Source organism: Rhinolophus sinicus, linkage group LG07 (assembly GCF_036562045.2).
Source record: "Rhinolophus sinicus isolate RSC01 linkage group LG07, ASM3656204v1, whole genome shotgun sequence".
NCBI classification, from domain to species: Eukaryota; Metazoa; Chordata; class Mammalia; order Chiroptera; family Rhinolophidae; genus Rhinolophus; species Rhinolophus sinicus.
The window spans coordinates 70,812,727-70,832,182 of NC_133757.1; the positions used below are offsets into that span (position 1 = coordinate 70,812,727).

A 19,456-nucleotide genomic window follows, 5' to 3' on the forward strand; every position below is an offset into this window, starting at 1 on the left:
AACCTCCATACTGTTTTCCATAGTGGCTGCACCAGTTTGCAATCCAACAGTGCACAGATTCCCTTTTCTCTTCACCCTCGCCAACACTTGTTATTTGTTGATTTATTGATGGCCCTTCTGACAGGTGTGAGGTGAGATTTCATTGTGGTTTTGTGTTTCTCTGATGATTAGTGACGATGACCATCTTTTCATATGTCTATTGGCCATGTGTATGTCCTCTGTGGAGACATGTCTATTCAGGTCTTCTAACCATTTTTTAATCAGATATTTTTGTTGTTAAGTTCTATACCACTGTGATTGGTGAAAATGCTTAAATAGGTCAATGTGATTTCAATCTTAAAATTACTAAAGCTTGTTTTGTGACCTAACATGTGGTCTATCCTGGAAAATGTTCCGTTTGCACTTGAAAAAAAATGTATACTCTGCTGCTTTTGCGGGAAATGTCCTCAGAATATCAAGTATGTCTGGTCTAATGTATCATTGAAGGCCGCTGTTTCCTGTTGATTTTGTGTCTCAGTGATGTGTCCAGTCAATGGGGTGTGCAAGTCCCCTACAATTACTGTCAGTCTCTCTCGTTACGTCCATCAGTATTTGTTTTATATATATAGGTGCTTCTATGTTGGGTGTGCGAATGTCCGCTTGTTGGACTGATTGCTTTATGATTATGAAATGCCCTTGTCTCTCATTACAGCCCTTCTTTTACAGTCTATTTTGTCTGATGTAAGTATTAATACCCCAGCTTTTGTTTTCATTTGCATGAAATATCTTTTTCCATCCCTTTACTTTCAGTCTTGTGTGTGTCTTTCAATCTAAAGTGAGTCTCTTATAGGCAGCATACGTGTGGGTCTTGTTTTCTTATCCATTCAACCACCCTGTGTCTTTTGATTGGAGCATTTAATCCATTTACATTTAAAGTGATTATTGATAGGTATGTCGTTATTGCCATTTTGTTTTCCGATTTTTATAGTTCTGTTCCTTTCTTATTCTTTTGCTGTCTTGAATTTTGATGACTTTCTATAGTGTGGTTTGAATTCCTTTATTTCTTGTAGATTATTGGTTTGTGGTTACCATGTGCTTTATATATACCAAGCTATGTTTATAGCAGTCTATTTTAAGTTGATGGTTACTTAAGTTTGAACACATTCTAAAATCACTACCGTTTTTAATCAACCCCCTCTGTTTTGGCATTTTTGGCATATTTGTGTGTGTGTGTGTATGCTTATGTGGGACCTTTAATTTGTTATAATTATATCTAATCTTCATACTTTTGTCTTTTAATCTTTGTAACTTTGGTTGATCCACTGATTTTACTCGTTGCTTTTGTCAGTGAGATTTTTTTCTTTCCTGTATTTTCTTACTCTTATTTTTTATCTTTTCTACTTAAACAAGACCCTTTAACACTTCTAATACTACTGGTTTGGTGGTGAACTCCTTTAGCTTTTTCTTGTCTAGGAAGCTCTTGATCTGTCCTTCGATTCTAAATGATAGTCTTGCTGGGTAATCTTGGTTGTAGGTCCTTACTTTTCATCACTTTGAATATTTCCTGCCACTCCCTTCTGGCCTGCAAAGTTTCTGTTGAGAAATCAGCTGCCAGTCTTATGGGGCCTCCCTTGTAGGTAACTAACTGCTTTTCTCTTGCTGCTGTAAAGATCCTCTTTGTCTTTAGCCTTTGGCATTTTAATTATGACGTGTCTTGGTGTGGGCCATGAGGTGCTTCTATGGGTTCATCTTGCTTGGGACTCTGTGCTCCTGGACTTGTCTATTTCCTTCACCAGGTTCAGGAAGTTTTCCATCATTACTTCTTCAAATAGGTTTTCAATCCCTTGCTCCCCCTCTTCTTCTGAGACCCCTCTGATGTGAATATTGATACACTTAATGTTGTTTAAGAGGTCCCTTAAACTATCCTCAATTTTTAAAATTCTGTTTTCCTTTTCTGTTCCGATTAGGGAATTTCCTGCTTTTTCTTCCCGACTGCTCATTCAGTCTTCTGCTTCATCTAATCTGGTGTTCATTCCCTCTAGTGTATTCTTCATTTCGGTTATTGTATTCTTCAGTTGTGACTGGCTCGTTTTCAATCCCTTTTAATGTTTTTTATCTCTGTCGAAGATCTCACTGATCTCACCTATTCTTCCGCTAAGTTCATTGAGCATCCTTATAACCAATGTTTTGAACCCTGTATCTGGTAAATTGCTTGTTTCCATTTCATTTACCATGTTTCTCCAAAAATAAGACCTAACTGGAAAATAAGCCCTAGCATGATTTTTCAGGATGCTTGTAATATAAAATAAGCCCAACTGTATTTCCCCGTAAATAAGACCGAGTCTTATATTAATTTTTGCTCCAGAAGACGCATTAGGGCTTATTTTATATTACGAGCATCCTGAAAAATCATGCTACGGCTTATTTTCTGGTTAGGTCTTATTTTCGGGGAAACATGGTATTTTGTTTTTCAGTTTGTCCTGTTCTTTCATTTTGGACATGTCTCCTCATTATGGCTGCTTCCCTGTGTTTGTTTCAATGTCTGAGGTAGATATGCTGTCTCCCATTCTAGACAGAGTGGCCTTACATAGGAGGTGTCCTGTGGGCAGACTGGCACAGTCTCCTTGGTCACCTGAAGCAAGTGCACCAGGGGTGTCTGCTGTGTGGGTTGTGTGCCCTCCTGTAGTAGGCTTGGTGCCACCTGATAGGAGTTAAAATTCAAGTTGCCACCAGTCACTGCTTGTGCTGGGCTTAGAGCCACTTGGCAAGAGCTATAATGCACGCTGAGGCCGGCCACTGCTTGTTTGGGGTTTGTGGACCTTTGAGAGTCTGTAGTGTGAGTCAAGGGCAGCTGCCACTTGTGTGGGATTTGTGGAACTTTGAGAAGTCTCCCCACAATCCTAGGACAGCCACCACTCATGTGAGGTTTGTGGATTTGGGTGGAAGTCTGCAGTGTGAGCCAAGGCAGGCTGCTTATGTGGAGAAGCTGCTGGAAGCGGCCTGGGTTGGGTAAGTGAATTCGGTGGGGTGGGGTCTCAGAGAATCACCAGGGCGGGGCAGAGGCTGTTGGCCAGGTTAAAGGAGAGCTCGGATTTAGTGCCTGCCAGCTGGGTGGGTGTGTGGGAGCTCAACAAAGGAGCAATGGCTTCTGCCAGGACTTCTGTCCCTGGAGAGTTGCCCCAGTTCCTGCCCCTCCAGCCCTTGCCCTGAAGTTTGTCAATTTAGTTGCTCCTTGCATGTCCCTGGTGCTTTTTGAACTGCTGCCCCTGCTCTGGGGCTCAGTGAGTGAGTTTGTGAGGGAGTGATTCTGTGCACGGGCCCTGTAAGAGCGGTGCCTCAGTCTCTACTGGACACAATCCCTACTGGTTTTCACAGCCAGATGTGATGGGGACTCCTCTTCCTGGCATGAGAGCCTGGTGTGGGGCTGGGACCCCTCACTCCTCAGGGGGGACCTCCATAGCCATGATATCCCTCCCGATTCTTCACCATCACAGATGGGCATAGGACCAGCCTGCTCCACATCTCTGCCCCTCCTACCGCTCTCAATATGGCTTCTTCCTTCTGTCCTTAGTTGTAGGACTTCTATTCAGCTAGCCTTCAGATGGTTCTCAAAGGAGGTGGTTATGTAATTTAGTGGTAATTTTGATGTGGCCGTGGGAGGAGGTGAGGACAGCATTTACCTACCCGCCATCCTGACTGGAAGTCCGATCAGTTTTCACCTTTTAAATCAAGGCTGGAGGCGAATGTCACACATCTGTGGCCCTTGCTGACAGCATCGATTTCTGCTGTACTGGGCGCTGGGATGAGGCTAACGGAGTGGCTGCACACCCAAATGAGGGTTTACTTCAGCTCTTCCTCATGACAGAAGGTCCTGGGCCAGGGTGGCTTTGTTCTTGAAAGAACCTGAGAGCTCCACAAAGACGCACATACATGTCACATGGGGACAAGGGGAACTTGTGTGTGTCCAGAGATGCCCTTCTGTGTCCCGTGCATCACACCCCCTGCTCTGCATCCTTGCTGATACCCAGGGATTTGGAAGTGGTGACTCTGGGCTGAGCATGGAAAAGTCCCCTTCCCTTGGCCGACACCTCAGGGCTCAGTGTCCAACTGCCTGGTTTAGCAGGACACCCTGGGTGATTGTCTCTTGGGCCCTGTTGCAATCTGCAGATGGCTGTGCTCACCTTGTGACCTTGAAGCCTGGCCGTTCTTGGTCAAGTGACCCTCCTTGTTCACGTAGATCCTTCAGAACTTCTCTCGCGAGGGGGCAGAATGTGTGTGCTTGAAAGTCATTGCCAGGGCCCGAGGTCCCTTTTCAATTGTTGTTTGTTCTGAGAACTGTTATTCTTCACACTCACATGCCAGTCTGAAACTGGACAGATTGGAGCCTCGCTCCGCTTCCCACAGGTGGGCAACTTTGGGCAGGAACCCTAACGCCCTTGGCCCACTGCTGCTCTGGCAAGGGGGGCCCAGCAGTGCCCGAGTCCTCAGGTTGGCACAAGGTGAGTGAAAGGTACAGAGAGGCCTGCACTGATCTGATGAGCGAGGACCCACTTCACAGCCTGTGGACAGAAGGCAAGAGCCACACCATTTCTTTTCCCCTTGTTTGCTCACAAAGACAGGGTCAGAGGTCAGACTCACGGTCAAGCCGGGGTCAGGCTCCCCACTGCTGGGAGACCAGGGCCCCTATGAGTGGTGGGGACGTTTTTGGGTTTCATTTATTTATGTTTTCCTGCAGGTGTTTTTTAAAAAAAATCAGGGTGCTGCAATCCCGCTTTAAAAAACAGCAAAATCACCAGTCTGATCAGAGAACAGGTCTGCCCTGGAGCACTCACTCTACCAGGACGGCCTCTGTGACCTGCTGGGGGCGGCGGGGTCTGCCCTGCATGTTCAGGGAAGGGTCCTCAGAGCAGGCTAACAGTCGCCCTCCCCTGGACCTGCTGCTTTTGTACCTGAGGAAAACTTGGGTCCAGAGATTCCATGTGTCCTGGGGGACACAGCCCACCTGTTGCCAACAGGGAAGGGAAGTGGGAACAGCCAGCCTCCTGCCGTCGAATGGCCCCTGGCTCCTCACACCCAGCCAGGTGGACACCAGTGCCAGACACCCAGTCTATACAATTGCTTTTTAACTCTTATTTATTTAAATACAAAAGAACATTTCATTTTTTCCCAGTTAGTCTGAAAGGTGTCCCCTGGGTAAAATTGTAAGAAAACAGTCAGTGTGGGCACAGACAGCAGGACCACTGTTCCCCAGAGCAGCCGGAGCCTGATCTGATCCCACGGGGAGGTGATGGCTTCAGAAAAGCTGTACCCCCACCTCATGCCGATGCCTTTCCTGGTTACAACAAGCTGCGGGGTTCAGACCCACACTCTGTTCAGAACAGCGAGAGGGGAGTGGGGCCAGGGGTGCTGGGGGGCTGGGGAAATGGTCCAGCACAACCTCAACCTCCTGGCCCTCCAGACTCTGTCCCAGAGCCTCAGCCGCCCTGCAAACCCCTCCGAGCAGGGCAGTATCAGCCTGAGCAGAAAACCAACAGTCCCCCTAGAAAGCCTATAAGCGCTGGCCCTCACGGGGCTCAGCCCCCTCAGAGGGAAAGCCGCCCTCCATGGAGGTGCTGGTCACAGCTCACTGTGAGATGCTTTGGCGACTATCACCAGCTTGGACAGCTCGGCCTTGAATGCTCCGGGCCTATGCGATACTGCAAAAGAAGAAACACATGGCAGGGCCCTCACCACTCCACAAACACTCCGGGTCCTGGGCCAAGGTGGGGCCTAGTGGGGCCTGGCAGGGCAGGAAAGCAGTCCCCAAAGAGAGCTGCACATGGAAAGGATCACTGCCCTGAAAGTCTTACAGGTGAAGGACAGAAGAAAGGTAGAGAGATTGGTGGGCCTGCCCTGAGGGAACTGGGAGGCTGCAGGAAAGTTCAAGGTAGGAAAAACGGGGTAATTTTTGCCATGTTGAGACTGGATGGGGGTTGGGCCCGGGCTGCATCACCTGCTCACACTGGCAAATTGGTTCGAGGCCCATACAATGCTTTTACAGCAGCGTCAGGGGCTCTGTACCCCTTCACCCCCACCCTGCACCCCTAGCCATACCGATTCCCTGTGCACCTTCTACTGTGTGCCCTGGAGCTCAGGGTGTGCCCGTAACCCAAATTCCTCTGTCCTTGACCTCGATTCTGAGTGGTCCTTAGAGGACCTGCAGGTAGGGCTCCTTCCAGATCCAGGCCACCCCTTTGTAGCCCCCTCCCTTCCACAGCCACATGGGTTCCCTCCTCTCCTCTCTCCCCTGAAGCCAGGGCCCTCAGGGCTTCTCCCTGACTTGTCCCACTATCCTGCCCACTTGTTTGTGCCCTCTTGCTCTGGCATGCCAAGCCCCAACTCTAGGGCTCCCAACCCCTTTCTGTGTAGCATCTGCCTGTCGTGGCTGAACGAGGCTCAGAGCAGGGGCTCCTGGGACCTCAGGAGGTAACCCCCACCTCCTCCACCACGCTCTGTTCCTGGTCACAGAGCCCAGGATAGCCAGGTGGTGTGAAGGTCACTGCCCTCCCACCTTTCACGGAGCACAGGGAAAAGTTCTCATGCTCTCAGCTCTTTAGTGGGGATTGGCACAGTGGCCTGCTGCCCGTGGGCGAAAATGTGCTTTTCATATTTTAAAACAGCTTTAACAAAAATCTAAAGAAAAATGGTATTGTGATATGAGCAAGTGATATGAAATTCACATTTCCACATTCATAGTTTTCTTAGAACGCGGCCATACCTGTTCACTGACTCGTGGCGTGGCCTTTGTCCTATGGGGGCAGGTGAAGCAGTTTCAACAGAGGCTGCCTGCCCCACAAAACTGAAAGTATTTACTATGGGGCCCTTAACAGAACAGCTTGTGGACACCTGGGCAGCCAGCTGGGCTAGTCAGGAGGTGCCCTGGGCAGTACCCTCTCACCACTCGGCCCTGATGGCGCTCTGTTGTCACCTCTCACCCACCTTCCCTGAGTACCTGGGTTCCGTGTCCTGAATCCATTGTTACGCACCTGCTGTTTTGGTCACTTCAAATTCCTCGTTTTTCAGGGGAACGTCACTCTCTCTCTCAAACGCAGCTTTAGACTGAAAGGGAAAAAGTGGAAACTCTCCTAATCAGCAAAGGACACGATTTGGATTGCTTTTCCGAGAGGCACAGACTAGAGCCTCGTGTTTTGACTAAAGAGCCAGGTGACACTTCTGAGCACACACAAGAGGGATCCAGGAGAAGTGGCTGCTTAATCCACTCAAGAGACTGTCAACCTGCTTAAAACTTCATGCCTTCACTCCAAATCCTGGGAAGAAGGCACTTAATTCATTTTTTCTCTCTTTAGTTAATTTACGGCAATGAGACAAGTACAACAATCGCTTGAATGTACTTTTTAAAAATCAGAATTGTATGTCTCTCAAATCAGCTAAATGAATAATTTTAAAGTAAGAAGGGATGCTGGGGAGTAATTAGTTCAATGGCGTGACAGTGTGTCTGACTTGTCACCCTGGGGCAGCCACGCCCAGGACGACAGCGCAGTTCTGTCATCCACTGCCCACCAGGTGCTGCTGTGAAGGTATCCATTCTGTACGTGTGACAGAAGTCCGTCCTGAGCTGACTGCACGGGCATTTACCTCCATGACCGGGGAATGCCCTCAGGGCACAGCTGAGGCTTCCCTGAGGAAGACGAAATCACACCTAGGGACAGCAGCAGCTGCCATGCTCAAGTGCCAGCCCTTCCTGCCAGCCTGGCCTGGACTCCAGACCTGCTTGGCCAGTGCCCCATGGCAGAAACCAATTCCTGGCACTAAGTCTCCTGATGCCCATCGCCTCCTCATTCTGCTGCTTGGTTGAACCTGGACCGATACAAGTGTTTTTCAACCTTGCTGCCCCCAGTCCAGGAACAGGACAGGCTCTGCGGTGTGGCCGGCCTCTGGAGCAGGCCCCAGGGGTGAGGAGCGCGTGAGGAGGCGCTGCTCAGGCCATGAGCCTCATGTCCCTGGAGCCAAAGGCCGTGAGCCCCCACATACACACCAGCACACCAGTGAGCCACAGCGCCTGCCCCTCTAGAGGCACTGCCACCCTTGTTGTCCCCATTCTTGTCCCAGGGCTCAGCATCCAGGCCATCCTGCCCTCTAGCTTCCTGTTGGCTTTTCCAGCAGGGGGCGCCAGCAGAAGACTGGCAGGTGGTAGGAAAGGGACGCCAGGGTGTCCATGTCCTGCCCCGCCTACCCACCCCGCCTCTAGGGTCAGCAGGGTCCCTCTCCAGGTGCCACCACTCCCTCTGCCCCTGCGCCTCCAGGCCGGGGGTCTGCACAGTGTCCCGTGTTCTTCTACATTACAAAATCTCCCTCCAACGGCTCGGTGTCCCTCTCCTCGTCTTGCCTGTCCCCCCAAGGGGCTGAAAGGCACTGCCCATGGTGGGAGACTTGGGCAGCCACCCCACTGTGCGCAGCCGATACTCACATAGGCCATGCCGTACTCGATCTCGGCACCCCGCACCTCCGCCTTGAACTGTGTGAAATACAGGTAGGACTTGCCCTGGGGCCTGCAGAGAAAGATGGGCAAGGGGTCAGCCCAGGGCTGCGGGTCCCAGCTCATCAAGGTGGAAACTGTATCCAAGGGTTGCTGATTCTGGGAAGGATGTACAGGGCCCCTCTTTCCTCTTTGTCAGGATGTTCTTCGGGCTTGTTTACTGGGAAGCCTGTTTGCCCAGTAGGACCGGGACCCTCACGTTAGTTCACTGAATCCTTTTTATCAGGTGTCAATGACATCCCAGGTATTGCAATGGGGGCCACAGCAACATTTTGGAGGGTGAGAAATACAGGAATTAACCAGGAAGGAGAGGGGGAGGGCTGTCCAGGGCAGAGGAAATGATGGCTGCGAAGGTCCCTCAGAGGGTGCAAGTCGGGCAAACCCGAGGTCAGCGTGGCCAGAGCAGAGAGAAAGCCGAGAAGGGAGGACTGTGACAGCAAGGGGACAATGATGCCTGCAGTGTGAAGAGCTCCATCTGGCCACGTGTGGAAAGCAGACAGTTATGGGGGTGGGAGTAGAGAAGGCAGCAGCGAGGTCAGGGAGGAAGGAGGTGGGATGGTGGTGTCCAGGGAACCTCCCACATTCTCTAAGTCCGTGCAGAAGGAGGGGCGGTCCATGTCTGAAATCTGGAGGCCAGGCCCATTCAGGCTGAAGCCCCATGGTCAGCAGGTGTCTGCGGCTGAGCAAGTCCTTGCGCCTGTGTGGCCTAGCTCTGTGCCCACTGGCGGGCTGCTGCTCACATGCCCCTTGAGAGGCAGCGATCTGCAGGAGGAATGCAGCCCCATAATGGGCCTTCCCCAGAATGAGGGCTCCCCCGGCTCCTTGCCTCTGTGATGCTTCCCTCTGAGGCCAGGGGCAGGGCACAGACAGGGCACAGCCTGGTGAGCACGCTAGGATCCTGGGCCCCGGGGCAGTCCGGCAGAACAGGCAAAAATCTCCCCAACAGCACTTAGTAAACAGCGGCTGTTTGTAAAGCACCGAGCAGGAGACTGTGGGACGACACCTACAGGTATGCCTAAAATGTGCCATGTCCTTTAATTAATGTCACCACTCTCATTGTGTCCCATTTGTTGGTCTGTCCCCTGTGCACCCCCGTCCTGAGGGCAGAGCCATAGCTCGGACTTCTGTCAGGTACATAATAAATGCTTTTGGAATCGCTTCTGCTTGTGGTGACGCATTCCAGGCTGAGGTGCCGAGGGACACGATTCCATGCAGTCCCGTCCGCCTCCTCCCCACCCAGGGCCGCGCACTCCCCGTCCTTCACCCCTTCCCCGGCTCACCACTCCCTCATCAAGCGGGGCGCCAACAGTGGGCTTACGAGAAGGGTGGACAAGGAATGAGCCCATGGCAGGGAGACTGAGCCCATGAACCATGAATGTGACTGAGGGTGACAATGAAAGGGGAGCATCTGGGGAGTCGGACCACTCTCCCTGGACTGTACTCCACCAGCCCCCGACCTCCTCCTGGCCTCAGGGTCAGTGTGCTTCCCTAAGGAGCCCTCCCGCCCCTGCCAACTCCCAACGGTATGGCACCCCCTCGGTGCACCCCTCCAGGGGTGCAGGACCCTGTCAGTCTGTCTGCCCCACTGTCCCTGCTGCCCGGAGCAGCAGTGCACTTGCCCCCAGCAGCCTGAGCCAGGGCACCTCTTCTCAGGAGACCCCACTGCTGGGACCCACAGCTCACCTCCAGATGGTGCAGGTGAAGTGCTGGTGGTCTTCACTGGTCCCCAGACTCATCTGCCACTTCTGGGGAGAGGAGAAAGACAGGGCTCAGTCCGGGCCACGCACGGGCCGTGCTTGCACGGAGAGCTTCAGGTTTATTTCCAGTTCTGCAGAGTGAACCTTTCCTGGGCCTTCTGGCTACAGCCTGGCCCCCAGGTGCCCCCACTCTGCTCAGGGGCAGTGAAACTACTCTGTGTAACACTACAATTGTGACCACACGTCATAACGTGTTACACATTTGACCAAACCCACAGAATGCACAACACCAAGAGTGAACTGTAACGTCTACTATGAACTTGGGGTGACAATGATGTGTCAATGTCATTTCATCGATTATAACAAATGTCCCACCAGAGTGCATGGTCAGAGCTGCTGACTATGGGGGCAGCTGGCAGGGGGCTGTAACAAAACTTCTGTGCCTTCTGCTCAGTTTTGCTGTGAACCTAAGACTACTCTAAAACAGTCTATTAAGAAAAATAAAAACAAAAAAAAAAAGAAGGGAAGACAATATATTCATGCCTGCTTGCGTAAGCATAAAGTCCTGGGAAAAGACACAAGATTTCAATCATCGTGGTTACCTGTAGGATGTGGGTGGGGACTGGACAAGTAAAAGGCACTGTCAATGTTTTACGTGTTTTTCTTTTTGGATGATGTGAATGTGTTAGCTTTTTAAAAATTAAAATTTTAAAAATGAAAATGTTAGCCTGGTTCCCAAACACCACTGCCAGTATATTCTAATACCCATGGCCTCCAAAAACCTGGCCACATGGAAATGGAAAACCTACTGTTGCCTTTGGGTTGCCTAAGACACTTTCATGGTTTACTAGTAGTAAAATGAGTCTATAGGCCCCTCCCAGGAGTAATGACGGACTCCGATTACTGGTACTCCTGGCTTAATGACACAGCTTTTTCATTAATGGGAACAAGGGCAATTTTTCATTAATTATAATAGTAGGAAATGGTCACTTAGATGCTTTTTGCCTGGAGCACAAATGTGGGAACCAATTACTAGTTTACATACTGTACAATTCACCCTTTCTAAATGTATAATTCAGAAGGCGGGTCCGAGATGGAAGCTCGCGCCTCCGAAGAACACCTCGAATGTACACCTATATTTAGAGCACTCCCTCCTCAGAGACAACTGTGAGCCAACTGAACAGCTTCTGCATAATCAGGAGAGGAACAGCTCAGAGAAGGTTGGGAACCAAGAGAGCTCTCTGGGAGTTGAGAAACCCAGGACTGGAGGAGCCCGTGAGCGCCACTGTTTATGTTTCCCCTGCATGTGGATGCAGGCAGGAGCTCCGTCCAGGTTCTCTGGCCCACCTGCAGGGCACTGCAGCGCCCCCAGCCACCCCGCCTGGAGCTAGATCCGGCAGAAACACAAAGGCACCAAAGCGTGTATACAAGGGGCCCTCCACCTGGAGAATGACCCAGCGGGTATAGCAGGGTGCTGCTTCATGCACCCACTGGGCTGGGTGTGCTCCCCGGCCAGGGAAGTGTGAAGCGAGCAAAACACTGCGGTCCCCGCCTGCAGGGCTACCCTGTCTAGAGAAAGTGCAGAGATAATGAAGTGCTACTGTGTGCTCACATGGGGCTTCCCTGCCCAAAGAAAGTGCAGAGTTAGCAAAATGTTGAGGTACCCTCATGCAGGATTGAGTGGAGTGGGTGGGCACTGCTGGGTGTGTGGGTCTGCCCCGCCTGGAGGAGGTGCAGAACTAACAGTGTGCAGCTGATGCACACACAAGGCTGCCCCACGAGGAGAAACAGCAGAGCTAGTAGGGCGTTGAGATGCAAGCACACAGCAGCTCCACTCACACCCCGCTCTCAGACAATCAGAGCAACAGGAAACGCCAAGCATGCACCGAGCAGCCCTGGCCACACCAGGCTGCCCAAGGGGAATCCGCTCCTCCAGGCCAGGCAACACACCAGGCACTGCATACATTCACCCCAACGACAACCGGCCTGCCAAAACTACTCGACACACACTACAGAGTCCACTCTTTCAAGACTGGGAGAGACAGCTATTCCATCCAACTCACAGGAACAAAAAACCTAGAAAGTAAAACAAAATGGGGAGACAGAATATGCCTCAAATGAAGGAACAAGAAGAAAAACCCTAATAAAACGGAGATACGTAATTTTCCTGCAAAAGAATTCAAAGAAGGGGCAGCCGGATGGCTCAGTTGGTTGGAAAGCGAGCTCTTAACAACAAGGCTGCTGGCTGGATTCCCACATAGGCCATTGAGCCACACCCTCCACAACTAGATTAGAAAAACAATGACTTGACATCCTGGAAAGACACACTGTTCCCCAATATTCCCCAATAATAATAGTAATTTTTTAAAAAAAGAATTCAAAGAAAGAGTCATAAGGATGCACAACAAACTTGAGAGTAGAAAAGAGGAACTCAGAGAGCACTTCAACAAAGAGATAGAAAATTAATAACAAAGAACCAATCAGAGATGAAAATATAGTAACTGAAGTGAAGAACACATTAGAAGGAATCCACAACAAATTACTTAATACACAAAAACAGATTAGTGACCTGGAAGACATAATACTAAAAATTACACAATCAGAACAGCAAAATGAAAAAAGAATTAAAGAAAATGAGGACAGTATAAGAGATCTCTGGGATAACATAAAGCCCCCTAACATTTGCATTACAGGGATTACAGAAGGAGGAGAGAGAGAAAGAAGCAAAAAAAGTATTGGAAGAAATAAAGGCTGAAAACTTTCCTAATCTGGGGAAGAAAACAGACATCCAGGTCCAAAAAGTACAATGAGTTCCAAACAAGATGAACTCAAAGAGACCCACAATGAGACATATTGTAATTAAAATGGGAAAAGTGAAGGATAAAGAGACAATCTTGAAGGCAACAAGAAGGAAACAAGAAGTCACATCCAGGAGAAACCCTGTAAGTCTATGAACTTATTTCTCAGAAGCAATTTTACAGTCCAGAAAGGAGAAGCAGGAAATATTTAAGTGCTGAAAGAAAGGAATACAGATACAACCAAGAATACTGTACCTGGCAACTTTATCATTCAGAACTGAAGGAGAGGTAAAGAGTTTCCCAGAGAGCAAAAACTAAAGGAACACACCACCACTAAACAGGCCTTACAAGAAACGTTAAAGGGTCTTCTTTATGCAGAAAAGGCCATGACCAGAAATAGGAAAATATAAGAAAGAAAAAAAACTCACTGGTAAAGGCAAATATACAATAATCACAGTGAATCAACCACTTAAAAAGCTAATATGAAGGTTAAAAGACAATAGAAGCATAATTAGCTATAACTATAGTAAATAGTCAGGAGATACATAAAACATGACATCAAAAACATAAAGAGTAGAGGAGGGAGTAAAAATGTAGTGCTTTCAGAATGAGACTGAACTTAAATGGTTATCAGCTTAATATAAACTGCTATAGATATAAATGGATATATATGAACCCCATAGTAACTGTAAACTAAAACCATACAAAAAATACACACAAAAACATAAAGAAAAAGGAACCCAATGAAAACACTAAAGAAAACCAGGAAGTTAAAAAGAAAGAGATCAAGAAAGGAAGAAAGGAACAGAGAAGAACAATAAAAACAACCAAAAACAATTAACTAAATGGCAATAAGGACATATCTCTCAATAATTACTTTAAACTGACTAAATCCTCCAGTCAAAAAACATAGCATGGGGCCGGCCCAGTGGCTCAGGCGGTTAAAGCTCCATGCTCCTAACTCCAAAGGCTGCCGGTTCGATTCCCACACGGGCCAGTGGGCTCTCAACCACAAGGTTGCCGGTTCAACTCCTCAAGTCCCGCAAGGGATGGTGGGCTCCGCCCCCTGCAACTAAGATTGAACACGACACCTTTAGCTGAGCTGCCTCCCGGATGGCTCAGTTGGTTGGAGTGCATCCTCTCAACCACAAGGTTGACGGTTCAATTCCTTGAGTCCCGCAAGGGATGGTGGGCAGCGCCCCTGCAACTAAGATTGAACACGGCACCTTGAGCTGAGCTGCCGCTGAGCTCCCGGATGGCTCAGTTGGTTGGAGTGCATCCTCTCAACACCAAGGTTGCCGGTTCGACTCCTGCAAGGTATGGTGGGCTGTGCCCCCTGCAACTAGCAATGGCAACTGGACCTGGAGCTGAGCTGCGCCCTCCACAACTACGATTGAAAGGACAACAACTTGAAGCTGAACGGCACCCTCCACAACTAAGATTGAAAGGAAAAAAGTCCTGAAAGTACACATTGTTCCCCAATAAAGTCCTGTTCCCCTTCCCCAATAAAATCTTAAAAAAAAAAAAAAAATAGGATGAAAGAATGGATGAAAACAAGTCCCATCTACATGCTGCTTACAAGACTCACTTTAGATCAAAAGACACACACAGACTGAAAGTAAAGGGATGGAAAATGATATTCTATGCAAATAGAAACAAAAAGAAAGCTGGAGTAGCAATACTTATGTCAGACAAAATAGATTTCAAAACAGAAGCTGTAAAAAGAGACAAAGAAGGACATTACATAATTTTAAAGGGGTCAATCCAAGAACAGGATATAAAAATTGTAAATGTCTATGTATCCAACATCGGAGCACTGAAATGTACAAACCAAATATTAATGAACATAAAGGCAGAAACTAACAGTAATTCAGTAATAGTTGGGGACTTTAATACTCCACATTTTTGGTCCAAAGGACACATTAGAGCTGATGGTCCAGCTAGGTCTCATTTTCGGGGAAACACGGTAGAGATCAATAAAACAGAATAGAGAGCCCAGAAATAAATCCTCGCTCATATGGTCAACTAATCTGTGACAAAGGAGGGAAGGATGTACAATGGAGTACAGACAATTTCTTCAATAAGTGGTGTTGGGAAAACTGGACAGATACATGCAAAAAAAAAAAAAAAAAGAAATTGGACCACTTTCTTACACATATACAAAAATAAAATAAACGCAAAATGGATGAAAGACTTAAGTGTTAGACACGAAACCAGAAAACTCCTAGAAGAAAACACTGGCAGTAAACTCTCTGACATTGCTCTTAGCAGTATCTTTTTGGCTATGTCTCCTCTGGCAAGGGAAACAAAAGAAAAAATAAACAAATGGGACTGCACCAAACTAAAAAGTTTTGCACAGTGAAGGAAACGATAAGACAAAAGAATCTACTGAATAGAACACATTTGCCAATGATACATTTGATAAGGGGTTAATATCCAAAATCTATAAAGAACTCTTAAAAAAAAAAAAAGACAAGCAATCCGATCAAAAAATGGGCAGAGGACCTGAATAGACATTTCTCCAAAGAGGACATACAGGTGACCCACAGACATATGAAAAGATGCTCCACATCACTAATCATCAGGGAAATGCAAATCAAAACCACAATGAGATCTCACCTCACTCCTGTCAGAATGGCTATCATCAATTAATCAACAAATAACTGGTGCTGGTGAGGATGAGGAGAAAAGGGAACCCTCATGCACTGTTGGCAGAATTGTAAATTGGTATAGCCACTATGGAAGGGCCTCAAAAAATTAAAAACAGAGCCGTCATACAATTCAGCAATTGCCCTTCTGGGTATTTATCCAAAGAAAACAAAAACACTAATTCAAAACGATAGGTGCACCCTTACGTTCAATGCAGCACTACTAGTAATAGTCAAGAAGCTACCTAGGTGTCCATCCATAAATGAATGGATAAAGAAGATGTGGTACATATATGTATACAATGGAATATTACTCAGCGCTAAAAAAGAATGAAATCTTGCCATTTACAACAATATGGATGGAGTATATTACGCTAAGTGAAATAAATCAGACAGAGAAAGATGAATACTGCATGATTTCACTTATATGTGGAATCTAAAAAAACAAATGAATATACAAAACAGAAACAGACTAATATATGTAGAACAAGCTGATGATTACCAAAGGGGAAGGAGGTTGGGGTGGATGGAAGAAAAAAAAAGTCTGGCGTGGTGGGACTGGGTCCTTTGATGTCTCACAAGCAAAATCGAGGTGTTCCTACTGGAGCTTGGGGTCTCCTTCCAACTCAAGTGGTGGTGGCCAAATCAGTTCTTTGTGGTAAAAGGACTGAAGCCCCATTTCCTTGCTGCCAGCAGAGGCCATTCTCATCCTCTAGTGGCGACTTGCACTCCTTGCTACATATGCCATTCTTGTGCTTGGAATCTTACTTCCTCTTCTGCCGCCAGCTAGAGAAAAAGCAAGGATATGGGGAACTCAGCCCTACACTGCAAAGAACTGAATTCCGCTAACAAACTGACTGAGCCTGGAAGCTGAGAGCCCAGCCTGGCTCACACCTTGATTTTATGATAGCTTATGAAGCATCCACCTGAACCACCAGGACTCCAGAACTAAGATAATAAATGGGTGTTGGTTTAAACTGCTAAGTTTGTGGAGATTTGTTAGGCAGCACAGAAAACAAATATGAAACTCTTAATAGAGGCTCACAGGAATGGCAGTCACATCTCACGTCCCTTCTTCTGTCCAGACATTTGTTCACTCTGTGGAATGATGAGTGGAATCTACGGTCACTATTTAACTTGAGCACTCTCGCTTTTATTGGTTAAGCAAGAATAGTTCAATGCGTGTAAGTTAACACATGCATGACCCAACCCCACCGGCCCTGGAGAGTATCTCAGTAAGACAAAACAGACATTGTCACACTAAATTACATGGAATTTTGTACAACTCACCTCATTGGTCCCTCCTTGAGAAGCATAAGTGAACACACAAGTATATTTGTCCTAGAAAATGGAAGAGAAAAAAAAGGCTTGGTAGGAAGTAATCTTTCGTGCTTAAGGTGCAAGGTCTCAGGGCTTTCTTCTGAGATCCAGAATCAAGACTTGTGAGCATCTGCGCTAAGGGGAAGGAGATAGAACCAGCCCTGCAGGTTTGCCAGTGTCTGCAGACGTGGAATTCCCCTGCCTGCCTCCCTACTAGTGAGCTCCTAGGTCTGGTCAAACAACCCAAGTGGCTTCTAGGGGATGAAGAACAGGAAGGGGGTCACACCCCCTCTAGCACCTACCCCTCCCTCTAGGAGCCCAGACTTTGGGACACCTGGAGGCCCACTCCGGAAGCAAAGACAGGTGGGGGCCCATCTCTGGTCTGCTGTGGGCCTTGGACAGGTGCAAATCTTTCTAAGCCTGTTTACTGATCTGCAAAATGGGTCTAACTTATAAAGCATTTAGCGCAATTCCAAGCTGTACGGAAGTAGCAACAAATAGGTACTATAGATATGGTTGTTCGACACAAAAGAGGACGGGAGAGGCAGCGACTTCTCTAACAAGCTGGAGACAAGACAGGACTAGACCCAGGCCCGCTGCCTCAGGTAAAGAGAACCTGGCCTCACACTTCAATGAAAAAGATGGGGGACCTTGTGCAATGGAAGAGCAACGTCTGTCCATTTCCTCCCTAGTCGGACCTGCAGCGGGACTGATCTTCTACCGGGCCTGGCGGCACCTACCCCTTCAGGCTCCAATGCCCACTCTCCACCTGTGTCCGCTCTGCCCTCCACTGGTCGGGGACTCACCTGGGTCTGGGGAATAGGGCTGCTTGGGCACGCTGGGCATGTGAGAGACAGGGACTGAGGCTAGTGACCTAGCCCCCTCAAAGTCTCCAGCCCCCAAGTTTGCACCCCCTCTCCAGGCCCCGTCCCCGCGGGCACTTCGCTCAAGCCTCCGGCTCAGCAGTGGCACCTACCCCCGGGCCCACGCTCTGGGTAAAGGAGTGCACGACGCCGCCCGGTCGCACGTCAAAAGCGACCGTCGTGGGCTCGGACACTGCCTTCGCCGGCCTCAGAGCCACGGCTGCCAAGAGCAGAACGGGCCATAAGCTCGCGGCGCCGCTGCTGTTCCTCCTTCCGCTGGGCGCCGCCATCTTGGGATCAGGTCTGCCGAGCAGGGGCGGTGGGCGGGGCGCAGCGAGAGACACGTGAAGCGTCCGCCGGAGGCCACGTCGGCGTCACCGTGGTCACGTGACCTGGCGCCCCGCCCCTCCGTCCCCGCAGCTCGGGACTCCAACTTGGAGGCGGGGTTTCGCTATGTTACTGACCCTTCAGCTGTTCCAATTAGTGAATGTATAAGGAATGAGGGTAAAGGTCATCACTAAAATTCAAATTATAAATATAGACGGTAGGAGCGAAATGGAAGATGACCATTGGGCAAACACCTCATAATTGTTGCAGCCAAGATCCATGGATGGGATGCTAAAAATTGGTGGTGGAAAAAGTATGATGAGAAACAGGATATTTGCATAGTTTCAAAGTATTTTCCCGAAGATACTTATTAATTACAAAGCGTAAAAGAGTAATTTTACAATGGAGACACCATCCTAGCTCACTGATCAAAGTTAATGTCACCAAAAGTGATACTGCGACATCATGGAACTGCCCACAGAATGCACTGAGGACACACCTTATCGGTGGCAACTCTGTAGAATTTTTGCCCAAAGTGCTCGACCTCGATCTAATTATAAGCAAACATCAGACAAACTCAGGTTGAGGGACGTTTTGTAAGATAGGTGGCAGTACTCTTTAAAAATATAATGAAAGACAAAAGCTGAGGAACCATCACAGAATAAGGAGACCAAAACAACTAAACGCAACATGGGGTCCTGGATGGAATCCTTGTCTTAGTTCCAGCTGCTATAACACAAGTACCATAATGGCTAAGACATGGAAACAACCGAAATGCCCATCGGTGGAAAACTGGATTAAGAAACTGTGGTACGTTTATACAATGGAGTATTACTCAGCCAAAAAGAATGAAATCTTACCGTTTGCAACGATATGGATGGCTCTAGAGAACATTATGCTACGTGAAATAAGTCAGACAGAGAAAGACAAATACCATATGATCTCACTTATACGTGGAATCTAAAGAACTGAATAAACGAGCAAACGAAACAGAAATAGTCTCAGAGATGTATAGGAAAACTGATGGTTGCTGGTTGGGAGGGGGTGGGAATGAGGGGGAAGGTGAGGGGATTAGAAAGTACAAATTGGTATTCAAAATATTGCCACAGGGATATGAAAGACAGTTTGGGGAATATAATCAATAATGTTGTAAAGATTTTGTAGGGTGTCAGATGTGCACTTGTCTTATTAGTGAGACCACTTCATGGACGGTGTAGATGCCTGACCACTGCGCTGTACATCTGAAGCTGAAGCTGAATAATAATGACCGTCAACTATAATTATATAA

At 48.1% G+C, this 19,456-nt stretch overlaps 1 protein-coding gene across 1 annotated transcript; it reads right to left on the reverse strand.

Moving 5' to 3' along the window:
* Window positions 1-5,094: 5,094 nt before the first annotated feature.
* On the reverse strand, window positions 5,095-18,172 carry MYDGF (myeloid derived growth factor). The gene is made up of 6 exons (XM_019744049.2): window positions 17,955-18,172; window positions 16,949-16,999; window positions 10,199-10,260; window positions 8,447-8,528; window positions 7,005-7,077; window positions 5,095-5,675 (listed from the first exon to the last, which is right to left on the reverse strand). The coding sequence occupies exons 1-6, from the start codon at window positions 18,129-18,131 to the stop codon at window positions 5,596-5,598; spliced, it is 525 nt and encodes a 174-aa protein (XP_019599608.1). The 5' UTR covers window positions 18,132-18,172; the 3' UTR covers window positions 5,095-5,595.
* Between the last annotated feature and the right edge of the window lie 1,284 nt (window positions 18,173-19,456).

Bases quoted from the DNA above. Each gene is read 5' to 3' on its own strand.
- MYDGF (XM_019744049.2), bottom strand. From the start codon at position 18,131: ATGGCGGCGCCCAGCGGAAGGAGGAACAGCAGCGGCGCCGCGAGCTTA. The intron at 10,261-16,948 runs GTGAGTTGTACA...TCCTCTCCCCAG, and splicing joins CTCAAGGAGGGACCAATGAG to AAGTGGCAGATGAGTCTGGG. The intron at 7,078-8,446 runs GTGAGTATCGGC...TTTCCCTTTCAG, and splicing joins TCGAGTACGGCATGGCCTAT to TCTAAAGCTGCGTTTGAGAG.